Raw genomic sequence first — 21,545 nt, forward strand, 5'->3', positions numbered from 1 at the left:
ATAGACATAGACATAGGCATAGGTGGTGAGGTGGATTGAGACGTAGCCCAAAAACTGATATCTCTAGCTTAAACTGGCATATTTTTATGGGTATTTCTTTATTATGTTACTTAGATTGACACATGGGTGCGTCAATAGACTCTTAAGGATTTTAACCATATTACACATTTGAAAAACGGAACCAAACCATATTAAAGGGGATACCTAGTCAGTTCCGCAACTGAATGCATTCAATCCGAAATGTGTCTTCTTCTGAATCAGAGAGGAGCCTGGGGCTGCCTTAATCAACGTCCATGTCTTCGGACGTTGTTGTTGGGGGTTAACTGCCTTGCTCAAGGGCAGAACGGCAGATTTTTCCACCTTACCTGCTCGGTTTCTGGCCCAATCGTCTTAACCGCTAGGCTACCTGCCGATTTGGAATAATGCAATAATTCACAAGCATGTGCAGACAATAAAGGGTTTATTTTCTCGTCTGTAGGCTGCTACACTCATTACATTTTAGCTTCAGGACAAAAGCACTGAGTTGCTAACATCATGTGTTTATCAAGTAACGTTAGCCTATAAAAAATGAACAGTTAGGCCTACTACCCCTCTTATACAAATATAAAAGTACAGTAAGCCTCACTTACAACATTACAGCAAGTCAGGCTTCATTTTTTATCAATATCCTTGCAAATCATTCAGCCTACATGTGGTAAAATCAAATTGCGACTGAAAACGTTGGTATAGTATATAAGTGAATTCACTGGGGAGTTACAACAAGCTATTTTATATGAAAGTTCATACCCGCCACCCCCAAAAAATGTATACATTGAAATGCCTCATGATTTGTCGATGCATGCACAATTAATCTGTGCCTTAGTCTGATCAACTGCAGCCTATAACAACCACAGCTGCAGGTAGGCCTAAATTCCTTCTGATCCGATCTGGGCCTGGTCAGGGGAAACAAAGCAATAACGTCATGTATTTATAGCCTAAGCTATGTATTTATAGACTAATATAAGCACATTTATTTGTGTTCTGAGGAAATGTTAATGTGGTCAAATTTGGTTTATATTCACACTTTGGGTGATTACCTTTTTTTTTTTCACCAGGTAGGCTAGTTGAGAACAAGTTCTCATTTGCAACTGCGACCTGGCCAAGATAAAGCAAAGCAATTCGACATATACAACAACATAGAGTTACACATGGAATAAACAAAACATACAGTAGAACAAAATAAAACAAAAAGTCTATATACAGTGAGTGCAAATGAGGTAAGTTAAGACAATAAATAGGCCATGGTGGCGAAGTAATTACAATATAGCAATTAAACACAGGAACACCTAGGCCTTTTGAATCCAAAATAACTGAGTGGAATTAATAATTTAACACAATAGTGATGACATACTGTACGAATAACTTTTTAATTACAGATGCAAAGGTCTACACGTAAGTTTTACAATATAATTCATACACTATCTATACAAAAGTATGTGCACACCCCTTCAAATTAGTGCATTCAGGTATATCACGCTTCACCGTCGGGCAGTCCGACAGACGAATCTGGTTTGGCGGATGCCAGGAGAACGCTACCTGCCCCAATGCATAGTGCCAACTGTAAAGTTTGGTGGATGAGGAATAATGATCTAGGGCTGTTTTTCATGGTTCGGGCTAGGCCCCTTAGTTCCAGTGAAGAGAGATCTTAATGCTACAGCATACAATGACATTCTAGACGATTCTGTGCTTCCAACTTTGCGGCAACAGTTTGGGGAAGGCCCTGACAATGCCCCCGTGCGCAAAGTGAGGTCCATACAGAAATGGTTTGTCAAGATCGGTGTGGAAGAACTTGACTGGCCTGCACAGAGCCCTGACCTCAACTCTATCGAACACCTTTGGGATGAATTGAACGCCGACTGTGAGCCAGGCCTAATCGCCCAACATCAGCCACTAATGCTCTTGCGCCTGAATGGAATGGAAGCAAGTCCCTGCAGCAATGTTCCAACATCTAGTGGAAAACCTTCCCAAAATCGTGGAGGCTGTTATAGCGGCAAAGGGGCGACCAACTCCATATTAGTGCCCATGATTTTGGAATGAGATGTTCGATGAATAGGTGTCCACATACTTTTGGTCATGTAGTGTATGAACAAGTACAAGGCTGCTGCAGTTTGACAGGGTTTTAATGTGTTCATCCTCCATTGGCCAGGAGTTAAAAAACAAAAAACAAACATGACCTGATTAGAAAAATAATCTGGTCCCATCATAGCCCATATAAAACTGACTTTTACAGCTGATGAATTACCATGTCATACCATACAACTAGGGTCCAGAGTTGGTTAAGTTAGTTTTGTCTGATCTGGTAGCTATGCCCCCCCACACCCACCCCAACCCTGCTCTGGGGGATGTTTGCCTTTCAAATTAGGGAGGTGTTAAACAATGGAAGTGTTCATGAATTTACCTGCAAAAAAGCAGAGAACCATTTACACAGACATGCTACCTGTATGTTGGTTATGTGGTCTGTGAAAATGCCTGAATCATGACAAGGTCTTTAGGTGTATTCTAATTTGCAGTGTTTTTTTTTTTATCCCCTACGCTTTTCAGGTGTACGAAAAAGCAGGCAAAAGGAAGCATGCATTTTAAATGAATGGGATTTTGGTCTAAGGGATATCTCTCTCCGTCTCTCTCTGTCTTTCTCTCTCCATCCATCCCCATTTCTCTCTCTCGCTCGCTCTTTACGAATCACGAACATCATGCGGTCCTGGCTTGGCGCTGTCGTCTCGTTGCTGAATCAAACAGCTTGGATCGTGGTGGGTGCTGTGTCACACAAGCAGCCACAATTTACGTCTGTGCAATTTTAATGCGGCATCCACTCAGGACAGCATAGTGACTGTGCGAACGCACTTGCGAGACGCACCGCTCAGAGAGAGACTCGCTACTTTATTTTTACCGACTTGACCTCGGGATATGATACAGAGCTGTTACCAGGTTTTGAACAACTATTGCGCACGAATATATTGGATTTATTGTCGTGTGGAATAAAGACGCATATTTGAAAATGAACCCGCCGTGCGCGCGCTGTGGGAAAATTGTCTATCCGACAGAGAAAGTCAACTGCCTTGATAAGGTCAGATCACAATTTTAATGCACTGTTAGGCAGTTGTCTATATCAGAATTGACTGCGCTGTATTTCAGGAGTCTGTTGGTGGATTTTTAAACTTCGATTCAAACTTATCTTTGGCCACATAGCCTAATGTCACGAAAGAGTGAGTGCACTGCTACACACAAACCCAGATTATGCCAAAAGTTTATAGGTGTATTATAGTAGCCTATCTGTTGTAGCATACACTCTAAGAAAAAAGCGTTCCAACAGGGTTCTTTGGCTTTCCTTGTTGAATAACCCTTTTGGGTTCCATGTAGATCCCCTTGTGGAAAGGGTTCTAAATGGAACCCAAAAGGGTTCTACATGTAACAAAAGGAGTTCTACATGGAACCATAAGGGGTTCTCCTATGGGGACATTCAAACAACCCTTTTAGCTTATGATAGGTTATAGATAGAAAAAAAGTTGCTATGAGTGTAGGCCTATGAATCATATTGACATGACAAGGGGATGGAATAGCCTGCAAGTTTAGCCTTTATCCCCTGAAGGACATAGGCTATTCAGATTTGCTCAATAGGGAATGACTGGCATTTTCTTGAGTGTGATCTTCTTTTCACTAGATCAAAATATGAATGCTGATTTATGGTGGAATATAATAATACTAGTTCATTATTGTTTAATAGCGCCTTTGTATTATTGATGTCTAAATCAGACCTAGGTCTATACTAGGATACAATTACTACTACAGGTTAATAGTAAAAATGTAACTTAGAAGTGAGCATCTTATGTCTGCTAAACAAACGCTATAGCCTTTTTCTTGACCACTCAGCCCTGGGCCCTGCGTTTCCTGCAGGCCTACCCATTATCTAAACCACAAACCCTGGTCCTGCTTTATGGCCATATGATATTAATGTGGCCCACTTTCTAAGGACATCACATCATGCACATGCAATCAAAGGGAACACATCACGGGCATTGACTAGTTTCTGTCACCTATCCAAGCAAATCTGTGGCCGAAACGCCAGTGGACAGTTGTAGCACAGGCGTATCTGCAACCAAATGCATGGCCTATTGTACAGCTCTGACACCTACCACATACAGAGACATATTCTTAGTTAAATTATTTGCTCAATTTAGAATCAGCAATTACCTCAGGGCAATGCCCGGAGGAGATGGCTGCCGTTTTACGGGTGCCTAACCAATTGTGCTATTGTGTGTGTTATTTGTAACTTATTTTGTACATAATGTTTCTGCCACCATCTCTTATGACCGAAAATAGCTTCTGGATATCAGAACAGCGATTACTCACCTCGTACTGGATGAAGATTTCTTCTTTAACGAGTTGGACGCAAAGGATTTAGTTCAGACACCCAAATCATTCGCATGAAGAAGAGACGGCGATATCGGGGGCGTACAGTTGAAGTCGGAAGGTTACATACACCTTAGCCAAATACATTTAAACTACGTTTTTCACAATTCCTGACGTTTAATCCAAGTAAAAATTCCCTGTCTTAGGTCAGTTAGTATCACCACTTTATTTTAAGAATGTGAAATGTCAGAATAATAGTAGAGAGAATGATTTACTTCAGCTTTTATTTCTTTCATCACATTCCCAGTGGGTCAGAACTTTACATATACTCAATTAGTATTTGGTAGCATTGCCTTTAAATTGTTAAACTCGGGTCAAGCGTTTCAGGTAGCCTTCCACAAGCTTCCCACAATAACTTGTGTGAATTTTGTCCCATTCCTCCTGACAGAGCTAGTGTAACTGAGTCAGGTTTGTAGGCCTCCTTGCTCGCACACCCTTTTTCAGTTCTGCCCACAAATGTTCTATAGGTTTGAGGTTAGGGCTTTGTGATGGCCACTCCAATACCTTGACTTTGTTGTCCTTAAGCCATTTTGCCACAACTTTGGAAGTATGCTTGGGGTCGTTGTCCATTTGGAAGACCCATTTGCGACCAAGCTTTAACTTCCTGACTGATGTCTTGAGATGTTGCTTCAATATATCCACATACTTTTCCTTCCTCGTGAAGCCATCTATTTTGTGAAGTGCACCAGTCCCTCCTACAGCAAAGCACCCCCACAACATGATGCTGCCACCCCTGTGCTTCACGGTTGGGATGGTGTTCTTCAGCTTGCAAGCCTCCCCCTTTTTCCTCTAAACATAAAGATGGTTATTATGGTCAAACAGTTCTATTTTTGTTTCATCAGACCAGAGGACATTTCTCCAAAAAGTACGATCTTTGTCCCCATGTGCAGTTGCAGACCGTAGTCTGGCTTTTTTATGGCGGTTTTGAAGCAGTGGCTTCATCCTTGCTGAGTGGCCTTTCAGGATATGTCGTTATATGTCGACTCATTTTACTGTGGATATAGATACTTTTGTACCTGTTTCCTCCAGCATCTTCAGCAAAGGACCTTGTGTTGTTCTGGGATTGATTTGCACTTTTCTCACCAAAGTACGTTCATCTCTAGGAGACAGAATGCGTCTCCTTCCTGAGCGGTATAACGGCGCGTGGTCCCATGGTGTTTATACTTGCGTAGTATTGTTTGTACAGATGAACGTGGTACCTTCAGGCGTTTGGAAATTGCTCCCAAGGATGACCAACCCTGTGGAGGTCTACAATTTATTTTCTGAGGTCTTGGCTGATTTCTTTTGAGTTTCCCATGATGTCAAGCAAAGAGGCACTGAGTTTGAAGGTAGGCCTTGAAATACATCCACAGGTACACCTCCAATTGACTCAAATGATGTCAATTAGCCTATCAGAAGCTTCTAAAGCCATGACATAATTTTCTGGAATTTTCCAAGCTGTTTAAAGGCACAGTCAACTTAGTGTATATAAACTTCTGATCCACTGGCATTGTGATACACTGAGTTATAAGTGAAATAATCTGTCTGTAAACAATTGTTGGAAAAATTACTTGTGTCATGCACAAAGTGGATGTCCTAACCGACCATACATTTGTGGAGTGGTTGAAAAACGAGTTTTAATGACTCCAACCTAACTGTATGTAAACATCTGACTTCAACTGTAGGTCGGGTGCCTTGTAAGGATCTGACGCCGAGTGGGTAATCTGCCTCTACCATCAGTCCTATTAGCCAACGTACAATCATTAACTTCTCTGGGCTAGGTGGGACGTGACCGTCTCACACTATTCAACAGCCATTGAAATAGCATGGCACGAAATACAAAACAGCAAAAATCTCATCATTTCATTTTCTCAAACAATCAACTATTTTACACCATTTTAAAGATAAGACTCTCGTTAATCTAACCACATTGTCCGAATTCAAAAAGGCTTTACGGCGAAAGCATAAAATTAGATTGTTAGGACATAAACTTCACAAGAAAATCCACACAGCCATTTTCCAAGTGAGGACATGCATTAAAAAAAACAAAAGTATAGCTAAAATATTCACTAACCTTTGATGATCTTCATCAGATGGCACTCATAGGACTTCATGTTATACAATACATGTATGTTTTGTTCGATAAAGTTCATATTTATATCCAAAAACAGCATTTTACATTGGCGAGTGATGTTCAGAAAATGTATTCCCACCAAACCCTCCGGTGAATGTGCACATCAATTTACAAAAATACTCATCATAAACATTGATAAAATGTACAACAGTTATTGAAAGAATTATAGATACACTACTCCTTGACGCAACCGCTTTGTCAGATTTCAAAATAACTTTACGGAGAAAGCACATTGTTCAATATTTTGAGTACATAGCTCAGCCATCGAAGCAAGCTATACAGCTACCCGCCAAGTTCTGGCATCAACAAAACTCTGAATTAGTATTATAAATATTCTCTTACCTTTGCTGAGCTTCGTCAGAATGCACTCCGAGGACTCCTACTTCCACAACAAATGTTATTTTTGTTCGAAATAATCCATATTTATGTCCAAATACCTCCGTTTTGTTCATGCGTTTCGATCACTATCCAAAAGCATTATGCGCGAGCCCAGTACCAGAGACAAAGTCAAATAGTTCCATTACCGTTCGTAGAAACATGTCAAACATCGTTTACAATCAATCCTTAGGGTATTTTTAACATAAAACGTAGATAATATTCCAACCGGACAATAGTGTATTCATTCAAGAAGAAAAAGTCCTTTGTCCATAGGCAGTCCACTCATTGACTGAGCTATTATTCTCTGCCCAGTAACAGGAGAATGATGGAAAAACTTTCTGAAGGCTGTTGACAGCCAATGGAAGCCTTAGGAAGTGCAACGTGACCCCACAGACACTGTAGTTTCGATAGGGATTCAAAAGAAGAACTACAATTCTCAGATTTCCACACTTCCTGGTTGGATTTTTCTCAGGTTTATGCCTACCATATGAGTTCTGTTATACTCACAGACATCATTCAAACAGTTTTAGAAACTGCAGTGTTTTCTATCCAAATCTACTAATACTATGCAAATATTTGACTCTGGGCCCGAGTATTAGGCAGTTTACTCTGGGCACGCTTTTCATCTGAAATCGAAAATACTGCCCCCTATACCCTAAAAAGTTAAACAACAAAATGGACGAGCTGCGATTACGAATTTCCTACCAACGGGACATTAAAAACTGTAATATCTTATGTTTCACAGAGTCATGTGTATCAATCACATGGTCCCCACAGTGACCAAACGTACATACCCCAACCAGAAGCCATGGATTACAGGCAACATCTGCACTGAGCTTAAGGGTAGCACTGCCACTTTCAAGGAGCAGGACTCTCTATGCCCTCCGACGAACCATCAAACAGGCAAAGTGACAGTACAGGACTGAGATTGAATTGTACTACACCGGCTCCAACACTCGTCGGATGTGGCAGAGCTTGCAAACTATTACAGACTACAAAGGGAAGCACAGCCGCGAGCTGCCCAGTGACTCAAGCCTACCAGAAGAGCTAAATTAATTCTATACTCACTTCGAAACAAGCAAGACTGAAGCATGCATGAGAGCATCAGCTTTTCCGGACGACTGTATGATCACGCTCTCCGTAGCCGATGTGAGTAAGTCCTTTAAACAGGTCAACATTCACAAGGTCGCAGGGCCAGACGGATTACCAGGACATGTACTCCGAGCATGCACTATGCGCTGACCAACTGGCAAGTGTCTTCACTGACATTTTCAACCTGTCCCTGACTGAGTCTGTAATACCAACATGTTTCAAGCAGACTACCATAGTCCCTGTGTCCAAGAACACTAAGGTAACCTGCCTAAATCACTACCGACCTGTAGCACTCACATATGTAGCCATGAAGTGCTTTGAAAGGCTGGTCATGGCTCACATCAAAACCTTTTTCCCAGAAACCCTAGACCCCATCCAATTTACATACCGCCCCAAAAGATCCACAGATGATGCAATCTCTATTGCACTCCACACTGCCCTTTCCCACCAGGACAAAAGGAACACCTACGTGAGAATGCTATTCATTGATAACAGCTCAGCGTTCAACACCATAGTGCCCTCAAAGCTCATCACTAAGCTAAGGACCCTGGGACTAAACACCTTCCTTTGCAACTGGATCCTGGACTTCCTGGACTTCCCCCCAGGTGGTAAGAGTAGGTAACAACACATCTGCCATGCCGATCCTCAACACGGGGGCCCATCAGGGGTGCATGCTCAGCCCCCTCCTGTACTCCCTGTTCACCCATGACTGCATGGCCAGGAACGACAACAACACCATCATTAAGTTTGCTGAAGACTCAACAGTGGTAGCCCTGATCATCCGACAACGATGAGACAACCTGTAGGGAGGAGGTCAGAGACCTGGCCGTGTGGTGCCAGGATAACAACCTCTCCCTCAACGTGATCAAGACAAAGGTAATGATTGTGGGCTACAGGAAAAGGAGGAACGAGCACGCCCCCATTTCTCATCGACGGGGCTGTAGTGGAGCAGATTGAGAGCTTCAAGTTCCTTGGTGTCCACATCACCAACAAACTGTCATGGTCCAAACACACCAAGACAGCCGTGAAGAGGGCACGACAAAGCCTATTACCCCTCAGGAGATTGAAAAGGAGGTCCAAAAGGCTTCTTAACAGCTTCTACCCCCAAGCCATAAGACTCCTGAACAGCTTATCAATTGTCTACCCGGACTATTTGCATTGTCCCCCCCACACACACCCTCTTTTATGCTGCTGCTACTCTGTGTATTATCTATGCATAGTCACTTTACCTCAACCTACATGTACATATTACCTCAATTACCTTGACTAACCTGTGCCCCTGCACATTGACTCTGTACCGGTACTCCCTGTAAATATCCTCGCTACTGTTATTTTACTGCTCCTCTTTAATTCTTTATTTTTTTATTTTTTGAATGTTTTACTTTTTTTTTTACTTAACAATAATTTTTCTTAACTGCATTGTTGGTTAAGGGCTTGTAAGTAAGCATTTCACTGTAAGGTCTTCACCTGTTGTATTCGGCGCATTTGATTTGTTTTGATACTGTAACCTTTGTTTAATTCAGAAACCTTTCTTATTTTCTTCTTTTTCACTTAATTGTTTAGAATCACTTCTCTTGGTTGTGGTAATAGAAATCTGGAATATTAGTCATGTCTCGGATGCCTTTCAACTAATAAAGGCACTTATTCATTCACAATTCTCAAATTTGAGCACCAGCAGAAGGTCAAACTGAATTGAAATATCATTTGTGTTTTCCTTTCCAGAATTGGCATAAAGGATGCTTCCACTGCGAGGTGTGTAAGATGACCCTGAACATGAAGAACTACAAAGGCTACGATAAGAAGCCCTACTGCAATGCGTGAGTACATTTGTTGCTTCAGTTATTTATATGCTTTGGTTTTAGGGCTTAAGTCAGTGGTCTCAAACAGTTTTGTTGATGAAGTGGCAGAAGTAGAGTATGGGCAGTGGGCATTAGTGGGCATTAATGGGCAATGCATTTATAGTGGAGGTGATTTGGAATCCCGCTCTTGTGATAAGGTGGACCTTCCTGACACTGTTTCGCTCTTGGCCATGAGGATATCTTCTTGGTTTAATGGTTAAGTTGTTGGGCTGGTGTGCGCAAGACCCAGGTTCGATTCCCACCAGTTCCACATGAACATAGAAAAATGGAGTTGAGTCCAGATGAGAATTTCCTGACAAGTCAGTGTTACAGTACAGGAGAGGCCCATGTCTGTCCTCGTCTCCAAAGCCTGGTTAATCTACTAGTAATGTCAGGCTTGTTACATCTGAAACACACTCATGACATCCAGATGTGTCTGGCAAAGCTTTCAGATGAGAAATCTGAAGTGTAGGCTGGAGACTGGCCTGATGCATAGAGCAACATGGCAAGTAGGGCCTTCTATCAGAGAGCACAACAAGTCTATTTCTGTCCCCCAGCATGGAAGCAGATGGAGGGCCAACGCTTTTGCCTGGTTTTCTGCTTTGCGTTTCTCTTTACATCTCAGATAAACGGCCCTTGTGTGTGAGTTAGATGCTCTTGCAGTAGCGCACAGAAGATTAATTCACGTGGACGGACACACACACGTACACGCGCACACACACACACACACACAGACACACACACACACACACACACACAATTACAGGAGTGCAATTACTGTCATTTACATTTAAGAGCACAGGACATAATACATTCTTCGTTCTATTTATACCATGGCATTGTTGAATACTCTTTTCTGATTGGCTTGAAAGGCATTCTAGAGCGATCATTATTTCCTTATAACACACAGTGTATTTGCATGGTAGAATTTTATGGCTATAGTTCCTTTTTAGAAGTTTTATTTGAGCTGCTTTTGAAAGCAAAAGTCGAATTGAAAACAGTTTTGTTATTGTTGAATTTGATTTTCATAATAGCAAGCAAGGACTGTTTGTGTGGTGAACCACAGCTCATGTGCTTGGTTACCTCTACCGAGCTCTTGTTCAGATCTGCAGGGAAGGGGTGTGTGTAAGCCCACTTACCTGAACAAGTGTGGGTCTGTTCAAGGGTCTGATGCTAGTGTGGAAGTATAGTGCAGTTTGTTGAAGAGGAACACCTCCAGCATTTCAACAACAGCATTTTAAATATATTTAATCTGCTGTCCTTGTGTTGTTATTGATAGGGTTTCAATGTAGCCTTCATTTGAACAATATATAAAGCATAGACACTATCTATTTTGCTGTATTATCAGCACGCACACACACAGTAGAAATGCCCAAATAATGTTTTCAGCAAATATCTTGTTTGTCTGTTGCATGCTGCTTCAACACATTTGTTTAGAGTAATCCCCAAGAAAAGACTGCATTATAAATGTATACAGGAAAGCCTACCGAAGCACAGCCTCTAAGTCTACAAACAGAACACACTTTGTCCTACCCTTTGTCACACACCCAATAGCATTTAATTAATGTCTCCTTTGGGTGAAAATGACCTCTGACCCCTTAGGGCCATAAAACCATTTCCTCTCACTGGCTAATAGACTTGTAGAATAGGCCACCTATTTCATTATGATACTACACCTCTCCATAGCCTCTAGAAGACCTTAGTGTTCTGACTATATTCCCTATGTGGAATTCCCCAAATTCCTTAAGTGTTCTCTTCGTGGGATGTCCCACAAGGTCATTGCAAATTAATTATTTAAATTGATGGAGCCAATACAAAGATAAATTCAACGGATGTTAAACTGTGCCTGAAAACAAATTAACCCAAATTAACACAAGTTTGTGTCTGGATGCACATGGTTGAAAACTCACACACACACTTTGTCCTGGTGATATTCAGTATCCCTGAAATGGTGTTCCTTAATGTGTTGGGGTGGTGCATTCTTATTAAGCCCACCCCCACAGGTTCCTAACCTTTAACAATGTTTTACATTTTTGAGGCTATATAGTATGATGGTTAAACTAAGCTCATGAGCCATTTATAAGTTATATTCTTCAAGAATCAATGCGTACATATCATTCATTTATAAGTCCAAAAATGGATGTTGCAACTGCAAATTGCCACCTTTTAATAGACCGCTCTTGTATTGCAGTGTAGAGGAAGGCTTATATTCAGTCATGCCATTTCCATCTTTTAAATATACATTTCTCTGTAGAATATTTATATTCATATTTATTTTTAAGTTAGAATAATTAACAGTATGTTATCTAATGTCTGACAGCTCATTAGAAAGTGATGATGCAAAGATGTACCCCATTTTTGAGCCTTTCATGTAGTGCCATTTTGTAACTACTGCTATTGAGGGACATGATAAATGCCCCAAAAGCTAAGTAGCATTTCCAACACACAAGATAAGAGGACGTTTCATTGTACGAAACGCATACAGGGGTTGACAATGTTCTTTTGTCTGACAGAGACAGAGACAACGTCATTTGTCATGCAGACAATAAATATGAGGGAAACTTATGTAACTCTCTGACGAATCTTTTATGAGATGACCCAGAACTGAAAAGCTGTGAAAAGGCATAGATCTAAAGCAGAGTATATTTTATGGAAGAAGAATGTTATGCATGAATAGTTGAACAAACAAAAGCAAAACCATTAGTTATGTGTTGCATCAAAGCATGTCATTTGATAAGCTTCTCTGTCACAAAGGTTTACCTGCTGTCTTAACACAAAGGGTACATCTTAATAGTCAAAAGCGCTGCATCTTCTCTTCATCCCCTTGCCTCTTCTACAGTAACATCAAAGAACGGGACAGGCGAAAGTGATTTCCAGGTCATTCAGTTCCATCGTCTTCCATATTGCTATCACCTAAACTGTCTTTTCAGATCAGTAAAGATTTCAAGTTTTACGTTTTTATTGTCAAGTGCACGAGTAGGGGTGAAATACCTTTCTTGCAAGTTATTTTCCCAACAATGCAATAATCAATATCAATATACAGTATAGTACTATAAAATCAAGTAAAGTAGGACAAAAAAACACGAGAAAAATAAATAAGAACAACACAAGTAAGTAAGCTATATACAGGATCAGTTCCAGGGTCAGTGCCAATACCATAATAAATATTGTAGCAGGCTCAAGGGTGTGGGGTTTCCACGTCACCAAGTTCAATAACAAAACATGCACCAGGAGCACAACTAGAATGCAAATGGGGAGTTTAATAGGAATTATGGTACACTGGGGAAGAAGGGGAATTCACCAATTACTTCCCAGTCCACACGCCGTTCTCATTGTCCGTTCCGTTCTCCAGGGGTAATCCTCACACTCGGGTCCTCAGCCAATCCGGTTCGGTACACAAGGGGGGAGGGTAGTCTGACAGTCCAGGTCACAATGGGTAATCACACAGATATTGTTCTCTCTTCTCCCACCCTTCATAACACACTTTGTTCTCTCCTTACTCTACCCCTTTGTGCAGGCTGCTTCCTCCTTTATCCCCAAGCATTCCCTGGTTTAACAACCCACAGCCTCACCTCGTTGGGGCAGGAAGTCCATATAAGGCTCGGGGGTGGAGCCAGCGGGCTGCAAGATATCTCCCCTCAATAACCACTCCCCTCACCTCTCCCTGCCATCTGCCTCTCCCTGCCTTTTTCCCAGTTTCGGTGATGATGCTGTGCTGTACCAGATCGGTGTGTCCTGGTTCACTGGAGAACACATCCTGGTTTCGGCCGACCAACTCCCTCAGCTCCTGCTTCTGGGCTTGGCTCAGCTGCTCCCCTGTTGGCACCTCTGCCGGCTCGGTCTCTGTGGTAGCCTCCTTCTGGGACATAGAGTAGAGTATATCACCTGCATTCCATTTCTTTAGCAGATTCACATGGTAAATCTGTGTCCGATGCATTTGTCCCGGCTGTCTGACCCTATAGTTAACTTCACGCACCTTCTCAATGACTTCGTATGGCCCGTACCATTGGGCCAAAAACGTACATTCTGAGGTGGGGACCAACACCAACACTTTGTCTCCTGGCTGAAAGTCTCTTTGTTGTGCCCCTCTGTTGTACACTCTCGCATGGTCCTCCTGTGTCTCCAGCATGTGTTCCCGTACCAGGGGCCGAAGGGTTGCCATCCGATCTCTCATGTCTCCCACGTGCTTCACCAAGGTTTGGTGGGGCGACGGTTGCTGTTCCCAGGCTTCTTTAGCCACGTCCAGCAGTCCTCGGGGTTGTCTCCCGTACAGGAGTTCGAAGGGAGAGAATCCTGTTGAAGCTTGGGGCACTTCTCAGGTTGAGAACATCAGGTAGGGTAGCATCTGGTCCCAATTCTTTCCATCAGTCTCCATCACCTTCTTTATCAGCTGCTTCAGGGTTTGTTTGAATCTTTCCACCAATCCATCGGTCTGAGGGTGATACAATGAGGTGCGCAACTGGGTTATTTTCATTAGCTTGCATAGGTCCTTCATGATTCGTGACATGAACGGGGTGCCCTGGTCGGTCAATATCTCGTCGGGAATGCCTACTCGGGAGAACAGCATGACCAACTCACGCGCGATTTCCTTGGTGGCTATGGTGTGCAGGGGAATGGCTTCCGGGTACCTGTTGGCATAATCCAGGATCACCATTATGTATTGGTGCCCTCGGTTGCTCTTGGGTAGAGGTCCCACCAGGTCCATTGCGATCCTGCTGAAAGGAACTGTAATAATGGGTAGGGGAATTAAGAGACTGCGAAAATTGGGTTTTGTAGTCACTTGCTGGCACTCTGGGCAACTGCGGCAGTGTTCTTCTACTGCTTTCTGCACCCCTGGCCAGTAAAATCGTGCAAAGGGACGGGGCACCAACAACAACTCCAAACATTCGTCATTCTTCTTCACGACCTGACATAGCAACTTCTTCTTTATAGTGAAATGGGCATAGGTTATTTGACTTACCCCCTCCACGGGCTTTCCGTCCACTACGGTCACTTGCTAGAGAGTGCTGGCCAAACTGAGATCCTCCAGTTGGGCCGTGCCAAACTGGCCCGGAGAAGTGGGAGGGAGACCAGAAGGAGAGATACCCGGAGTGTGGCGTGCCTACGGCCTCAGCCAGTCAGGAAGTGGACTCGCAGGCATCAACAGGAAGCAGAAGTATGGAGTCATGATCTGATTTTACGAAGGGGGGATGATGAAGGAAAGGAGACGAGGAGAGGATGCCACTTAACCTCTATGGGCTAGGTGGGACGCTTGCGTCCCACCTACGTAACAGCCAGTGTAATCCCGTGGCGCGATATTCAAAAACCTCAAAAATGCAAAAACTTTTTCAAACATATGACTATTTTACACCATTTTAAAGACAAGACTCTCGTTAATCTAACCACACTGTCCGATTTCAAAAAGGCTTTACAACGAAAGCAAAACATTAGATTATGTCAGCAGAGTACCCAGCCAGAAATAATCAAACACCCATTTTTCAAGCTAGCATATAATGTCACATAAACCCAAACTACAGCTAAATGCAGCACTAACCTTTGATGATCTTCATCAGATGACAACCCTAGGACATTATGTTATACAATACATGCATGTTTTGTTCAATCAAGTTCATATTTATATCAAAAACCAGCTTTTTACATTAGCATGTGACTAGCATGTGACTAGCATTCCCACCGAACACTGCCGGTGAATTTACTAAATTACTCACGATAAACGTTCACAAAAAGCATAACAATTATTTTAACAATTATAGATACAAAACTCCTCTATGCACTCGATATGTCCGATTTTAAAATAGCTTTTCGGTGAAAGCACATTTTGCAATATTCTCAGTAGATAGCCTGGCATCACAGGGCTAGCTATTTAGACACCCAGCAAGTTTAGCACTCAGAAAAGTCACATTTACTATAAGAAAAATGTTATTACCTTTGCTGTCTTCGTCAGAATGCACTCCCAGGACTTCTACTTCAATAACAAATGTTGGTTTGGTCCCAAATAATCCATTGTTATATCCAAATAGTGGCGTTTTGTTCATGCGTTCAAGACACTATCCGAAAGGGTAAATAAGGGTGACGAGCATGGCGCAATTCGTGACAAAAAAAATCTAAATATTCCATTACCGTACTTCGAAGCATGTCAACCGCTGTTTAAAATACATTTTTATGCCATTTTTCTCATAAAAAAAGCGATAATATTCCGACCGGGAATCTGCGTTTAGGTAAACAGACAAAAGAAAATAAAGCATTCGGTCGACTCGGGCACGCGCCTAAGCCCATAGTACTCTGATCGGCCACTTGCCAAACGCGATAATGTGTTTCAGCCAGAGGCTGCCTCGATATCGTTCAGCTTTTTCCCGGGCTCTGAGAGCCTATGGGAGCCGTAGGAAGTGTCACGTTATAGCAAAGATCCTCAGTCTTCAATAAAAAGAGCCAAGATGAACAACAACTTGTCAGACAGGCCACTTCCTGCATGGAATCTTCTCAGGTTTTGGCCTGCCACATGAGTTCTGTTATACTCACAGACACCATTCAAACAGTTTTAGAAACTTTAGGGTGTTTTCTATCCAAAGCCAATAATTATATGCATATTCTAGTTACTGGGCAGGAGTAGTAACCAGATTAAATCGGGTATGTTTTTTATCCGGCCGTGTCAATACTGCCCCCTAGCCCTAACAGGTTAAGTCAATTGAGAAACACCTGGGGACTAACGGAAGTACCAGTGAAGTGGCTCACTTGATGGCTGAGCCTGAGATCAATGATCAGAGCTTCGCTATAGACTGCTTTATCATGCTCATTTGGATTATTGAGGCCTGAAATCATCTGTGAGACCCTCGGTTCCAAAAATGCAACAGGTCCTAATTTAATGTCAAGCACTACATAGTTAATCTCCTTAAAGCCAGATGTATCTCTTAGTAACATTTGTTGTGTGTCCTGTCTTAAGGTGTAGTGATTATGTAGAAAAAAGGAAATTGAGAAACAAACATAAGCCAGAGCTAGAGGTATTTTTATAAGTATAAAAATGCATTTTCAAAAATGCTTGGTTCTCACAGGGTTAAAAGCAACAGCTAATGCAAACCGTCCAACAGTCGCCGTGAGAACAGCAAAAACACAGCCACAGAGCTCTATCATCAGTGTGAAATGTGAGAAAACAGGTATGACGAGCGAGCCATTGAAAGGAAATTGAAATTACATGCGTTGGTGCAATGTGTTGAAAATGACTTTATGTACGGTACTTTCAATGTGATGGGTTTTAACCATTGGTGTAAAGTACTTTAAAGTACTTCTTAGTAGAGGTCGACCGATTAATCGGAATGGCCGATTAATTAGGGCCGATTTCAAGTTTTCAGAACAATCGGTAATCGGTATTTTTTTGCCACTGATTTGCCAATAATTTTTTTTTTATTTTTTTTATATAAATATTTTTTAACTAGGCAAGTCAGTTAAGAACACATTCTTATTTTCAATGACGGCCTAGGAACGGTGGGTTAACTGCCTTGTTTAGGGGCAGAACGACAGATTTTTACCTTGTCAGCTTGGGGATGCAACCTTATGGTTAACTAGTCCAACGCTCTAACCACCTGCTTTACATTGTACTCCACGAGGAGGCTGCCTGTTACGCAATGCAGTAAGAAGCCAAGGTAAGTTGCTAGCTAGCATTAAACTTATCTTATAAAAACAATCAATCAATCATAATCACAAGTTAACTACACATTAGAGGTCGACCGATTTATGATTTTTTTCAACGCCGATACCGATATCGATTATTGGAGGACCAAAAAAAAGCCGATACGATTAATCGGACAATCTTTTTGTTTGTTGTTTGTTTATTTATTTACGTGGCACATATTGCACTTTTACTTTCTTCTCCAACACTTTGTTTTGCATTATTTAAACCAAATTGAACATGTTTCATTATTTATTTGAGGCTAAATAGATTTTATTGATGTATTATATTAAGTCAAAATAAGTGTTCATTCAGTATTGTTGTAATTGTCATTATTACAAAAAAAAAAAAAAATCGTCCGATTAATCGATATCGGCTTTTTTTGGTCCTCCAATAATTGGTATCGGTATCGGCGTTGAAAAATCATAATCGGCCGACCTCAACTACTTAGGTAGTTTTTGTGGGTATTGGTACTTTTACTTTTTATATATTTTTGACAACTTTTACTTCACTACGTTCCTAAAGAAAATAATGTACTTTTAACTCCATACATTTTCCCTGACACCCAAAAGTACTCGTTACATTTTGAATGCTTAGCAGGACAGGAAAATGGTCCAATTCACGCGCTTATCAAGAGAACATCCCTGGTCATCCCTACTGCCTCTGATCTGGCGGACTCACTAAACACACATGCTTCATTTGTAAATGATGTCCTGGCTATCCATAAATAAATAAAAAACAAGAAAATGGCGCCGTCTGGTTTGCTTAATATAAGGAATTTGAAATGATTTGTGTTTTTACTTTTGATACTTAAGTATCTTTTAGCAATTACATATACTTTTGATTCTTAAGTATATTTAAAACCAAAGACTTTTACTCAAGTAGTATTTTACTGGGTGACTTTCACTTTCACTTGACTCATTTTCAATTAAGGTATCTTTACTTATGTATGTCAATTGGGTACATTTTCCACCACTGGCTTTAACATTGCAGCTTCTTTCTGATGGGAAAGGTTGGTTAATTTTATGTTGTGATCTCCAGGCAAAATTTTTTGTGAAGGAAAATCAAGTTTGAAATTTCAAAGTGGAAATTTCAAACTTCATAAGCCTTTTTGAACCTCAAATACACTACACGTTTTACATTTGCTACATTACAGGAAAGTTCTCCCACAACAGGGTGATCAAATGAAGAGCCTACATCTGTAGTGCAGATCTGAAGATAAGATTTGGCCAAGCTAAATCATCAGGTCATCATCCTTACCAGCTGCTCAGGTAGACCTAGTGGTGTAATTTAGAATAAGACTGCTCAGGGAGGCCTATATGAATAAATGAAATCCTCCTCTGTGGCTTTCAAAGGAGAACATAGACAATCATATAAACAATGTGGAATGTTAAATTCCATCATATAGAAAGTATATAGAATATAATTTTTTGGTCAAATTATTCTCAGTTAATATAATTGCTACGGCGCTTTCAATGATGAGGATGCAGCCTTAATAGCGAATGACACACCAATTTATATTTGACCAATTTAATTTGACCCCTGCATTATGCTTATAAGGCTTAAAAGAGATTTCTCATGTAATTCCCATCAGTGTTATTGCTAAGTGACAAGAACCCTGCATGGAACCTCTCTCATTCCCTCTTTCTCTCTCTCTCTCTCTCTCTCTCTCTCTCTCTCTCTCTCTCTCTCTCTCTCTCATTCTCTCTCTCTCTCTCACTCTCACTCTCACTCTACAACTGCTGAGGTTGTATTGTGCTTTAAGGGAAAGGATCTGCTCAGCCAGCAGCAAGGGCAAGATGGATTATTCAGTGAATGTCTTAGTTTTAACGTATTATCGCTGAGTAAAAAAAGGCCAAAACAGCTTTTAATCACCTCGACAGCCGTGTAGACGATAATAGATCTCCCTGGCTCTCTAAAACTTTGCCGTAAAGTAATTATCTTAAACTGTTTTTTGTTGTTGTTCTTTTTGATTTGATTATTATTTGATTATTTGTTTTTTTTAGGGGGTAGATCAGCTTTAATATTGCACATATATTGTGGCTTCCATCAATGAAATTGCCTACGTAATTTCCAATTTAAAAAAATATATATTTTAATACATTTTCCTTTATTATTTTCCCCTAACCCTAACACCCCTCCCCTAATTGGAGTAAACTAATGGACAACAACACTTCGACTTCGACTTCTTTCTTTTGTTTTTAGTCCCATCCTTTAGCTTCACTCAACCCCTCCCATCTATCTCTAAACACCATCCAGTTTTGATTTCTATTTGCCATATATTTTTCATTTTGAGTTACTCTACCTGGTTTCCCTCAAGAAGAGTGAAAATAGTCAATCCGGGTAGCCTAAGAAAATATTTGTTTAAAGGAAATTGAAAAACGACATATGCCTTCTCCAAATGCACCATAGGTTCTCATTTAATCTGTGGGAATATATGTTTTATGTACTGGCCATAAACAAAGTCTATAGATAGAGTATATCCAGTTGCGATTTTACATGTAAATCTAGGTGGGGCAAAAAAATTAAAATGTGGAATGCATGCCAGCAAAGACACTACACAACACTAAATAATACATTAATTGCACTATATAACATCTACACCTGGCTATCAGCGGCGCCTTGTCATGTGCCGTTCTTACAGTGTTCTCCCTGTAGACCAAGTCAGAACCGTCGCATAAATCACGAGGGCATATAAGCAGACAATGAAAGTTCTTACAATATTCAATGATTACATTTCTCAAAAAATGGTTATACTGTATGCTACATGTGCACCACCAAGTCAGAACAGTAGGCAAAATTAAGAGGGGAAAATAGACCAAATTATTAGGGTGAGACACATGGGCTACTAACATCTTACTACACAACATACACAACATAAACATTTATGCAGCAGTATACAATACATTTTTGGACTCACCTTGTTGTGCTGTGCTCACTTGAACAGGAAGGTGGCGCGGCAGTCCTTCGTGGGCAAATTTTGTCATCAAAGTCTGTCATTCTCTGGATTTATGGTGCTTTCAAGACAACTGGGAACTCGGAAGAAAAAAAAGGTTGAATCATGATGACGTCAGTGATATTCAGGTCGTAGCTCTAGAAAGAGGCCCGAGTTCCCGATTTACAATTCCGAGTTGGATGAAAGTTCAAAAAGTTTTCCTGATTTCCCAGTTGTCTTGAACACACAAAAGTCAGATTTTGCAGTTCCGAGTTAGCAGTCGTTTTGAGCGCGGAACAGATCATGCTTCATTGACGGCATGGTCAATGTTGAATGTTTATAATTTTAAACTAGGAAAAGAGACCCTTAATCTTAGACTTGGGACCACACAGCCACTCCACTGAATAGCAGGTTAATGATTGCTTTGCAATGCTTGCAGTTAGCCACGGATTCCTTCCAAACAACTCATTGTTGAATTTGCGATTTCCAACTTGTTGTGTAATGTTTATGGCCGATGAGCAACGATACTCATTATTTCTCTTCATATGACAAGGATTAAAAAGGATTTGCCAGTAGATTGTCGACTTGATTCATGATGATGACTGCTAGCTATGATTTTGAAAGTATGATGTTCAGTCCAATCAAAGCTACTGTAGATATAATGTGATTTGACGTCATTTTATCTGTGGCCAATGACCTTGAGCCTTCTTGGATGGGCACTTCTAATGTAGTTAGAATGGCAGCACCCAAGGGGCTTGAATTTTCGAGCTCTACACTTAGACTTGGCGGTGACGTATTGCCCCCATGAGTGACAGAACACTGAGCCAATCACGGCGCAACGCTCCGTATTTTCTGCTGGCTTGTCCCACCACCACAGAAAGCATTGAGCTAAGCTGAAACACCTGCATTTTGGAGCTGCCCTACTCAAGAAAACAATAAAGATACCATGTATGTATGTGGCTTTATTAACTCAATGATATATATGTATTTGTATTGTTTTCAAGCTGATATGTGACACGTATTAATGCCAAAATAACATGCAAAACAGGCTCTGCTAAAAATATGAGGCTCAAAACAGAA

At 41.1% G+C, this 21,545-nt stretch overlaps 1 protein-coding gene across 1 annotated transcript in view; it reads left to right on the forward strand.

The window, feature by feature from the left end:
• The first annotated feature begins 2,613 nt into the window (after positions 1–2,613).
• LOC145850282 (uncharacterized) overlaps positions 2,614–21,545 on the forward strand; it is a 42,386-nt gene continuing 23,454 nt past the window's right edge. The window contains exons 1-2 of the mRNA XM_082970753.1: positions 2,614–3,103; positions 9,752–9,846. Coding sequence (XP_082826879.1) covers positions 3,035–3,103; positions 9,752–9,846 — 164 coding nt within the window. The 5' untranslated portion in view covers positions 2,614–3,034. The remainder of the gene's footprint in view (positions 3,104–9,751; positions 9,847–21,545) is intronic.

This window comes from Salmo salar, chromosome 29 (assembly GCF_965601325.2).
Source record: "Salmo salar chromosome 29, fSalSal1, whole genome shotgun sequence".
Taxonomy (NCBI): Eukaryota; Metazoa; Chordata; class Actinopteri; order Salmoniformes; family Salmonidae; genus Salmo; species Salmo salar.